Here is an 11,450-nt window from a genome sequence, read left to right on the forward strand (position 1 = left end):
AATTAGCCAGTCCCCGGCATGTGCCTGTAGTCCCAGCTACTCAGGGGGCTGAGGCAGGAGAACTGCTTGAACTCAGGAGGTGGAGGCTGCAGTGAGCCGAGATCACCCTATTGTACTCCAGCCTGGGTGATACAGCGAGTCTCCATCTCAAAGAAAACAAACAAAATAAATAAATAAAAATAGAGAGACTGGTTAAATAAATTATTGTATATCCAAATGATTAAATATTATGAAGCCACTGAAAATTATTTATTTAGAATTTTTGAAACATCAAAGTATTTATGAAACAATACTAAATAAGGAAGAGCACAGAACTAAATTCAATAAGTACTCAATGTTTTTTAAAATATTGAAAAAAAGACTGAAAGGAAATAAGCTAGACTAATAGTTCCCTGTTTCTAATAATTTTCTATACATTCCACATTCCACCCTTTCTACTACAATGAGCTTTCTTAGTCAAAAAAAAAAAAAAAAATGCACTCTGTTTGTTGATTAAATACAGCAAATACTTTCAAGACTCTTTTAGTTAGTCAATTCCTGAAAATCCAGGAAAATCAAAATTGTGAATTTTAAGGCTAATATTTAATTCCAGATTACATTTCCCCTGACCTAGAACATGTATTTTTAAAGTAAAAAAGCAAAAGGAAAAAAACTCAAATGATAGTTATTATAAATACATAGAAAAAAAGGCTATAAAAATGACTACAAATATGACAACAGGGATTAATTTTGGTTGGTGGAATTATATGGCTTTTAAGTCTTAACAGTGTTTATTATATTTTCTACAATGAACATCCATCACTTTTGTGATTTAAAAAAAGTGTTTGCTATCTTTTTAAGAGACAACCATCAAGCAAATTATATCACATCTATATGATGGAATATTAATAGACATTAAAAAAAAGTTGCAGAATATTTGATAATATGAAAAAAGGTCTGATATATTATTAGCTGACCATACTATAAAACAGTATGTTCAGAATGATCCCATCGTTTTGTTTAAAAACAAACAAAATATCCACGTATACACAGAAAACACCTTGGCAGGAAATAGACCAAAATATAAATAGTGTTTTATTCTAGGTAGTAGGTAGTAGGATATTTTAATTTTCTTATTTTTTGCTTCTGTTTTGGTCAATTTTCCTCTACTGAATATGAATTATTTTTCCAATATGCCAAAAAAAAAAAAAAAAAGTTTTAAAAAAAAATCTAGGTTAAACAAAAAGTTACCTTGTTAAACAAAAAAGAGACAAAGACAAGCGGGGCATCTTACCGAAAGATCCTCCTTTACAAAGATTTCCAGCCCCACTCCAGCTCTGATGTTTAAATCCATAAACCACTCGTCTTCCAACATCACCAAGTCAGTAAGCATCGACCCTTCCTGCTGTTCCAGACTGAGTCATGCTGGAGGACGACATCAAATCCAGCAGCAGAGGCCACCCCTCAGGACCGGGTGCGGTGACTCACACCTTTAAACAAGACCCCAGTGGGGGGAAAAAAAAAATCTAACCACCGTCTAGAGCTATGGAACTGATTACAAGTAAATATAATTTACAATCATTTGATTAAGAAAATGCATTATTTACACTGCAAATAACACACACTACCTACAGAATTATACTCTCGGACTTGGCAGAAACCTCTGAGATCATCTGAAGACAATTTCCAAGACATTGTTTTTAGGATGCTTTGTAAATATTGACTGGAAACAATAACAGAGATGTCTTGCCAGAGAATCTTAAGTAAACAGTTCAAAAGCCTGGCTTCCTGTTTATACAATTGTAAGTCACCTTATTGCTGGCTACAAGGTTATTCAGCATTCTGATTTAATCTAAGAATTTCTTGATGTTACACATAATAAAAGGGACTACAAAGAACAGCTGAAAAGCCAGAAGACAAAGAAGGAACAAAAATAAACAATGACATATGTATTCCAACCCAAACAATGAGAAATCTATGCAACTAGATTATCAGTTCAATCTATTTCTAGGTCACTATCCTCACTGTGACAGGTGGCAGAGTTACGCACAGATGTGAGCACCAAGACTTCCTTTTCTGGGAGTAATCCAAATTCCTGGAGAAAAGCTTCAAGGTCCACAGCAAAGAAATCATCCCCCAGCTGGTCAGTAACACGAACAAAATTGCCGATCAATTCACCCCCCTTATAGATCAGCAGGGCAGGAAGGGCATTCCTGGTGAACCGACTGCTGGCACCAATAACTGAGCTCTTCACCCTGCAGAACTTGACAGCTGGGTACTCTGCGGCAAGGCAGATCATGCAACCATTCATGGCTTCGGTCCCTGGAATGCCATCCTCATAAATATGAACCATGATGACAATGCTTTTCTGTTCTTTATCAATCATGTCTAAAAACCCTTCTCCACTGGAGATCTCAAAAACCTGCTTGAATTGGGGCCCCTTGTGAAGCTGCTGCCGCATCTCTTCCATTCGCTGCTTCCGGTACTGCTGCAGAAACTCCTCATCGTCTTGGTCCTCATTCATCATGGCAAACTCCTTCAGAGTCATCTGCAGCAGGACCAGCAAGTGAGCATAAATATGAAAACTGAACACTCGTGATCCAACAGTTAATACGGGCCGGGTGTGGTGGCTCGCGCATGTAATCCTAGCACTTTGGGAGACGGGTGGATCACTTGAGGTCAGGAGTTCAAGACCAGCCTGGCCAACATGGCAAAATCCCATCTCTCCTAAAAAAATAATAATAATAAAATAAAAAATAAAAAAAGTTAGCTGGGCATGGTGGTGTGCACCTGTGGTCCCAGCTACTCGGGAGGCTGAGGCACGAGAATCACTTGAACCTGGGAGGCGGAGGCTGCAGTGAGCCAAGATCACACCACTGCACTCCAACCTGGGCGACAGGGGGATACCCTGCTCCAGAAAAGCATAAAACAATAAAACAGTTAACATGTACTACATGCTGATAATATATGAGGCACCATGCTAAGTATTCTACATGCATTATATCTCACTGAATTCCATAACTCCATCGGGAAGGGGCTTTTAATAGCCCCACTTTATAAACAAGGTTCCAAAACTTGACATTATTTGAACAAGTTAACCCAGTAAGCATAAGACCAGGACTCGAACTAGATTTTTAAAACCCATGTTTTTAACTACAATATCACATTGCCTCTCAGTCCAAATAGGTGCATCATATAATCTCACTTCATGAGCTTTTTACTTTTTGTCAGTCTTGACAATATTTTATCTACCGTGTTTTTTTTTTTTTTTTTTTTGGAAAGATAACAAGACATTACAGAATTTTAGAAAGAACTCTCAAAACCCCTGCCCCACACCATCCCCAAACACACACACACAGTCATATGGACTCTAAAAATTCTTTTTATTACCAGTCATACTAAAATAGTTTTGCTTTTATAGCAGCAGCTGTGGGTGTACCAATTAAGCTATAACCTGCTTTCGAGACTTAGCATGATTATAAGTATTTCCTCATGTTTCCAAATATTTTTATGAAATCATATATAATGTGTCACTTTGCTTAACCACTTCCCTAATTCTGCCAGACAGTTTCCAGTTCTGCTCTACTGTAGATAAATCAGCAGGACAGGCACAGCCTCTCTCAAGACTGATTCATGTGATGATATGATGTTGCCTCATTCTGGCCTCTCACCTCGGTATCAGGAAGCAGCTGTGAGCAGAACGCACAATGCCCGAGAAACAGCTCAAGCTATGAAAGCATCTTCCCTCTGCCCCGGTGCAACAAGACATCCCCGCTCCTCTCATAAATCCTAACTCTGCCCAATGTTGCATAGATTAAGAGACCACACGAGATCAGAACACATGTTGTGACTGTATCATAACCAGCAACATTCTGAGTTCACTATTTTACTTATTGCCAATGTTCCTCCCATCTCATAGCCCTCCACTTCAACTCGGTCTACCACAGTGGCTTCTTCTGACCTACTGAAGTCTTTGGCTAAGTGTCATGTCCTAAAATCAGCCTCCTGGTCAAGGTGAATGATTCCCAGCTTAATCCTCTTATCTGCTCCCTGATCCTGTGTGGTATTTTAGCTTTGGGCCATAACTAAATGATCTCAGGCACTCACAGACATTCATCCGCAGTCAGAGGGCATCCAGGGAAACGGTGAATCCCTTTTAATACTGATAGGATAAGAGGCTATCAGGGGCCGGACACCACGGCTCACACCTGTAATCTTAGCATTTTGGGAGGATACGGTGGGAGGGTCACTTGAGCTCAGTAGTTCTTAGACCAGCCTGGGCAACAGGGACCCTGTCTCTATTAAAAAAAAAAAAAAAAAAAAAAAAATCAGGGACCTACTTCCAAATATCTTCCAGAGTGTCTGTTTGCTTATTATAATGCCTCCTTAGAATAAATTCTCATGAATAGGCTTCAGATGAAACAGCAACATCATGGAAAAAACAGGAATATTTGGGTTAGAACCCTAGCTCCTACTAGAATTTACCAGTTGCATTGCCCTGAACAAGCCTCTAATGCCCTCTAAGCATTGCTTCTATCATCTGTAAGAAGGGGATAATACCACCACCCTCAGAGGGTTATTTCTGGCCCAAGATAAAACCTCAATAAAAGAAGGGAAACTAAAATTTACTGAGCACTTTCAATGGGCCAGACACTGTGATGGGCATATTAACCACATAGCCCTGTACGGGGAGGATACTGACATCATTTAACCATTGAAACACTAGATTCAGAAGGGAAGAGACTTTCCCACAGTCACTAGTAGCAGAACTGAGATTCAAAACTGGGTGTGTTTGAGTTTTGACAGGGCTCTATGATTTCTCCTGCATTGCACAACTTCTTGGAGGTCAAATCAAGCATCCTCCACACCCTTTTTTTTTTTTTTTTTTTTTTTTTTAGACGGAGTCTCGCTCTGCCACCCAGGCTGGAGTGCAGTGGCCGGATCTCAGCTCACTGCAAGCTCCGCCTCCCGGGTTCACGCCATTCTCCTGCCTCAGCCTCCCGAGTAGCTGGGACTACAGGCACCCGCCACTTCGCCCGGCTAGTTTTTTGTATTTTTTAGTAGAGACGGGGTTTCACCGTGTCAGCCAGGATGGTCTCGATCTCCTGACCTCGTGATCCGCCCGTCTCGGCCTCCCAAAGTGCTGGGATTACAGGCTTGAGCCACCGCGCCCGGCCGCATCCTCCACCTCTTGAATCACTCACCCAGCTCTAGCAGCCACAGCAGCCTCTAAGAAAAGCCTGGGTACTGCTAATTACCTTCCCACTGATCTTCTCCTGGAGGTCTTTCTGTTTCTGTTGCTCCTCCTCTTCATCCAGATGGGACCTGCAAGTCATTGACAGCTTCTTGATCAGCCTTTCCATCTCCCGACACTGCTCCTCCTTCTGCTCTGTCTCCAACTGCTTGAAGCGGCGCCAGTCATTGATCACACCTTTTGGGCCTGAGTAGGGTGAACACGGATGTGGCCAAGGAGAATGGGCAAGGAATTATGGACCAGCTCACATCTGTAGGTAGGAGTAAACATCTGCCTGAAGTTTGCTTCATCTATTGCACAATTATCATAGGGACTCTGTGCACTCTGCCACAGGGCAGAGTGGCTATTACACAATGATGTGCCCCTGCAACAGTCTGCAACAAGGGCCAAGCTAATGCCCAACATTAGGAGAGGAGTTTAAAAAATTATAATCTACCTACTCAAAGGAAAATAAAGCAACTCTTAGAATAAAACAGCTCTATGTTTCCTGCCATTAAAGATATTCCAAATATATCAGGTTATTACAAAAGCAAAATGAAGAATATCATAGTATAATCCTCTAGTTTCTATAAAAAAAGAACTGTACGTATGTACATAATTTATGTACATAGACATGCATACATGTTTGTGTATACACTTGTACGTTCATAGAAAAAGAGCTTGCAGGATCTGTAAACTGTGAACAGTGGTTGTCTCCAGGTAGTAGGATCTAAGGGGCTGGTGACAGAGATCTTTTACATTTTTTTTCTGAACTTCTATATTATCTGAATTTTTTTTTTTTTTTTTTTTTTTTTTGAGATGGAGTCTCACTCTGTCGCCCCAGCTGGAGTGCAATGGCGTGATCTCGGCTCACTGCAACCTACGCCTCCTGGGTTCAAGCGATCCCCCTGCCTCAGTTTCCCGAGTAGCTGGGACTACAGGCATGCACCACCATGCCCAGCTAATATTTGTATTTTTAGTACAGACGGAGTTTCACCATGTTGGCCAGGATGGTCTCCAACTCCTGACCTCAGGTGATCCACCCGTCTTGGCCTCCCAAAGTGCTGGGATGATGGGTGTGAGCCACCGCACCTGGCCTCTGAATTTTTTATAACAAGATTGTGGCAGGTAGTATTACTGTTCTGTTATTCAAGCTACCCTTAACCCCCACCACGCCCTGTGCTGCTGAAGGACTTATATGTCCTTGCCCCTTGCTATGTGACTTATGGTACCTCCTGTGGGATGAGTACATATATCCCCAGCCCATTGATGCTGGGCTTGACTATGTGACTTGCTGGCCAACAGGATTGTGAGCAAACATGAAGTATGCCACGTCTGAGCAAAACAAAAAGTATGACGTGCATGAGTCATTCCATGTTTCCAGCAGCTCCTCTCTTGCTCTCTATGCTTCACCATGAAAACGGTGTGTCCCAAATACAGGAACACAGCCAAATGGAGGCTGTTACTCCTTCAGCCTAGCTCCTGGATGAAAGAACATATGAAGCATAAGCAGAGCTGCCATTGACCTATAGGCTGCATGTAACATGAATGAGATATAAACCTTTGTTGTCATAAGCCACTAAAGCTTTGGAGTCTTTTGTTACCACAGAAAAAAATAAATCTATATGAAGACAACTTTCAAATGCTCCCAAAAAATACTTGAAAGATTTGAATAAATGGAAACACAATACCATGTTCCTGAACAGACATACTCAACATCACAAAAGTGCCAATTATCCCTAAATTAATCTATATATTTAATGTATTCCCAATGAAAATACATGAACACATATATGTGTCCAGCTCCTAAATTTCCTTTGGAAAAAATAAAGCAAAAGTTAATTGAAGAGGGTCTAGCCTTACCAGATACTAAAATATAACATTACAATAATTAAAAACAGTATGACACAGCCCAGTAAAAGACCAATCAATGGAAGAGACTACATAGTACAGCTAAAGACTCAACATAAACAGATAAATTCAGTACATAATAAAAGTGACATCTCAAGAAAATAAAGATGGCTTATTCACTAAGCGGTACTGAAACAACTGAGTAGCAATCTAAAAAAAATTAAACTGGAGCCCTACTGCACCCTGCATCAAAGTGAATTCCACATAAATCAATACTTAAGTGTAAAAAATGAAATTACAAAAATACTAATGAAAAGTATAGAAGAACTTTTTTTTTTTTTTTTTTTTTGGAGACAGAGTCTTACTGTGTTGCCCAGGCTGGAGTACAGTGGCATGATCTTGGCTCACTGCAACCTCTGCCTCCAGGGTTCAAGCAATTCTCCCACCTCAGCCTCCTGAGTAGCTGGCCCTACAGGCGCATGCCGCCACACCTAGCTAATTTTTTGTATTTTAGTAGAGACAGGGTTTCACTGTGTTGCCCAGGCTGGTCTTGAACTCGTGAGCTCAGGCAATCCACCCGCCTCGATCTACCGAAGTGCTAGGATTACAGGCGTGAGCCACTGTGTCCAGCCAGGAGAACCTTTTTATACAGCAAAGTGAGGCCCTTTATAAAGTAGGGTGAAGAAAAGCCTTTTAAGTAAAAAGCAAAATTAAAAAACTATAAAATACTTTTAAGTACATAAAAATAAAATTTTTCATTCAGGAAAAGAACATAAAGTCAAAAGACAACAAGAAACTGAAATATTTACAACTCATATCACAGATTAATTTCCTTTATAGTTCCCCAAGAAAAAAAGACTAATCATGTAATTTTTTAAATGAGCAAAGGATATAAAAATCTCTCTTAAAATTATGAAAAGAAGTTTAAGTTCCCTCTTCAAAAGACATATGGGCCCGGTGCATTGGTTCATGACTATGGGAGGCTGAGACAGGATGATTGTTTGAGGCCAGCAGTGTGAGGCCAGCCTGGGCAACAAAGTGAGGCCCCATCTCTACAAAAAATAAATAAATAAATTAGCTGGGCACAGTGGCAAGCACCTGTGGTCCCAGCTACATGTGGTCCCAACTTTTTAAGAAAGGAACCTCATGGAAGCTGAGGCAGAAGGATCATTTGAGCCCAGGAGGTTGAGGCTGCAGTGAGCCATTATGGCACCAAGGCACTCCAGCCTGAACAAGGTGAGAACTTGCCTTTAAAAAAAAAAAAAAAAAAAAAAAAAAAAAAAGGTGGCAGGGGCAGAAATAAACCTACAATGAATTACTACAATAACAAAGATCAATGAGTTTCATAACACAGTGGCAGGACAAGTATATGGAGAAACACAGATTGCTGATTAAACTATAAATTACTGCCACCTCAACTGATAGCAATTTGACAATATTAAAAGGTACAAGTGTAAATATGCCATTTTTAGGAATTTGTACTACCCATATACTCATACTTGTGATTTATGAGATATCAAACTATTAATATGAGATGCAGGATTCAAATCCAGGCCAGTCTGTGTTCACTACCATGCTGCTATGCAGATACATTTGTATTGTGCACTAAAAGCCTAGAAGCACACATAATGAAAAGACTAGGTTATCTCTGAAAGTGGGACCAGAGTTAAAAATGATCAGGAGACTTCTAATTAATATGTATTTAATGAACATTTTTTTAAGCCTGTTCCCAGAGCCCAGCGTTTCTCAGTACCTGTGTTAACTGAGATGCCTTCGCCTGCCAGCTCAGCCTCTGCAGGAACAGAACTGCTGGCCGGGGCACCTCTGCCTGGATCCTTGTCCTCGTGGTCACTGTCCTCATCCTCACTGCTGCTGTAGTAGTACTGCAGTTTCTCCCCCAGCAACTTATCATCAAGGGTGGTCATGGTGCCTGAAAAAAGAAAGCATATCAGGTTCTTTGCTGATTTGAGCTAGACAGACATGAATCTGAAGCATAGGGGGCTCGCCTGTGCTGAGATACTGCAATTTACAGCACACTAAAAGTGATTATTTTCATAACCAGAATCTTAACAAATCCCTACCATTACCCTGTGTGTTAGGGTTTATCACCCTGTTTAACAGAAGGTGAAACTGAAGCTCAGATAAAGGAAGTATCTTCACCAAGCTTAACAGCGAATGGTGGAGCTGGGACCAGACCCCAGAGATTCCTGACTCCAAAAGCCTGAGGTATAAATTACTCTCGTCTGAGTAAGTGTACAAGCCACCTGCACTGGCTTGGAGGAATCTACTGAGTAGTGGTTTTATCTGTGCTTTTAGTTTTCCCACCAGCTAAGACTGCTGCCTAATTGAAAAAGTGGGTAACTATCCTCCGGAAAAACTTCAAAAAGAGGCACCAAGAGTACAATGCTGAGTCACTATTTGTCTAGGCAATCACTCTCTGTCACTGCAGCCTTCAACCTCTCAGACAACACCCTGAGGGCTTGGATGGATGGTCTCTGAAACCCTACCTATTCTGACAGGTTAAAAGAAGAGCCCATACAAAAATTTTAATAACTCCCAAGGGTTTAAAGGACCATGATGGCCTGGATCGCGCTGGTAATCCCAGCACTTAGGGAGGCCAAGGCGGGAGGATCACTTGAGACCAGGAATTCGAGACCAGCCTGGCTAACATGGTGAAATTGTCTCTACTGGTAAAAAAAAAAAAAAAAAAAAAAGCCAGATGTGGTGGGGGGCGTCTGTAATCCCAGCTACTGGGAAGGCTGAGGCAGGAGAATCCTGTGAACCTGGGAGGCAGAGGTTAGAGTGAGCCGAGATCACACCACTGCACTCCAGCATGGGAGACAGAGCGAGACTCTGTCTCAAAAATAAAAACTAAAATAATAAAGGACCAGGCTTCTGCATCAGAAGCAGCCAAGGGCATTCTGATGAAAAGATGCAGCTTAGCCCCCAGAGGCCTGCTTGAGAATTCAGCAAGAACGCGGCTGGCGGGGAGGAACCCTTCTAGTACTCCTTCCCCTAAGCAGTCCTACATTATGCTGCCTTACAGACTTATCACCAGGCCTATCATACCCCATTTACAAAGTGACTCTCTCCCACGGGGCAAGTAGTTCTTGAAAGTAGGGACCTCTAGTCACTGTCTCCATCCCCAACGCCCAGCACAATGCCGCTGCACAATTTGCTAAACCAGCAGCCTGGGTCAACGGGAGAATCGGAGGACTACAGCAGTCAGATGCAAAGGAGACAGGGATCATGGAGAGAGAGGTGGAGGTGCCAGGAAGGGACAACACCAAACTTAAGGGACAAGGAGGTACCAGGAATGGGCCAAGCGAGGGGCACACCGGCGGCGGAGAGGAGGGAAGGAGTTGCGCTCCTGAGGGAGGGACCGCTGCGGGGAAGAGACGAGGGCGGGCCCCGTGGAGACAAGAGCAGAGGAGGCGGGGCCCCCGGAAGGGAAGCGGAGGGGTGTGTGGAGCTTTTGGGGGAAACCTGGAAGAGCCCGAGGGAGGTGGAGCCAGAAGACGAAAGGGGACGAGGAAGACGCGGAAACCTTGGGAGTCGAGACAGCGCGAAGAGGGAATTTTACCCAAGCTCGCCAACCCCACTCCCTCCCGTAGTCCACGGCCGCTGCTGCTTCCCAGTGGACCCCAATGCAGTTACCCGGCCTAGCTCGCTCCGGATCCCTTTGGGCCAGCAGCTCCGGGCGTCGGAAGAAATGGAGCACTCACTTAAGAGGAAGAGCAGTGGGTCAGCGCCCTGAGCGCTAAAGAGACAAGCCGCCGGAGCCCGACTGCGCGGACCAATGAGGCGGCCTTCCTGCGTCGTGGCGGACGCGCATTGTCCAATCAGAAGCTGCTACTCCACGCTGCGGGACGGCGGAGAAGCTACGGGTCCTACCTTGGAACAAAACACCTCGACAACAACGCGCTCCTAATTGCCTTGTTTTGGTTTTAATCTGGACAACGAAAAAGTGAATTGTATGGCCCAGCGTCAAACAATAAGAAAAATGTATTCACAGGCCGGGCGCGGGGACTCACGCCTGTAATGCCAACACTTTAGGAGGCCGAGGCGGGCGGATCACTTAAAGTCGGGAGTTCAAGACCAGCCTGGCCAACGCGGTGAAACCCCGTCTCTACTAAAAATACAATAATTAGCCAGGCGTGGTGGCTGACGCCTGCAGTCCAAGCTACTCGGCAGGTTGAGGCAGGAGAATCGCTTAAACCCAGAAGGCGGAAGTTGAAGTGGGCCGAGATCGCGCCACTGCACTCCAGCCTGGGCGACAGAGCGAGACTGTCTCAAGAAAAAAAAAAAGAAAGAAAAGAAAAAGAAAAAAGAAAAGAAAAATGTATTCACTTCCCTTCGAAGTTTCCGAAGCCATTCCAAATTTTAT

The 11,450-nt window shown here is 43.0% G+C and overlaps 1 protein-coding gene across 1 annotated transcript; it reads right to left on the bottom strand.

Moving 5' to 3' along the window:
* Positions 1 to 234: 234 nt before the first annotated feature.
* Positions 235 to 11,085, bottom strand: LOC105463884 (phosducin like). The gene is made up of 4 exons (XM_011711284.2): positions 10,721 to 11,085; positions 8,817 to 8,993; positions 5,238 to 5,419; positions 235 to 2,527 (listed from the first exon to the last, which is right to left on the bottom strand). The coding sequence occupies exons 2-4, from the start codon at positions 8,986 to 8,988 to the stop codon at positions 1,976 to 1,978; spliced, it is 906 nt and encodes a 301-aa protein (XP_011709586.1). The 5' UTR covers positions 8,989 to 8,993; positions 10,721 to 11,085; the 3' UTR covers positions 235 to 1,975.
* Positions 11,086 to 11,450: the final 365 nt, after the last annotated feature.

This window comes from Macaca nemestrina, chromosome 14 (assembly GCF_043159975.1).
Source record: "Macaca nemestrina isolate mMacNem1 chromosome 14, mMacNem.hap1, whole genome shotgun sequence".
NCBI lineage: Eukaryota > Metazoa > Chordata > Mammalia > Primates > Cercopithecidae > Macaca > Macaca nemestrina.

Bases quoted from the DNA above. Each gene is read 5' to 3' on its own strand.
- LOC105463884 (XM_011711284.2), bottom strand. From the start codon at position 8,988: ATGACCACCCTTGATGATAAGTTGCTGGGGGAGAAACTGCAGTACTAC. The intron at 5,420-8,816 runs GTACTGAGAAAC...CACCCTACTCAG, and splicing joins AGGCATCTCAGTTAACACAG to GCCCAAAAGGTGTGATCAAT. The intron at 2,528-5,237 runs GTAATTAGCAGT...GTCCTGCTGCAG, and splicing joins AGGAGAAGATCAGTGGGAAG to ATGACTCTGAAGGAGTTTGC.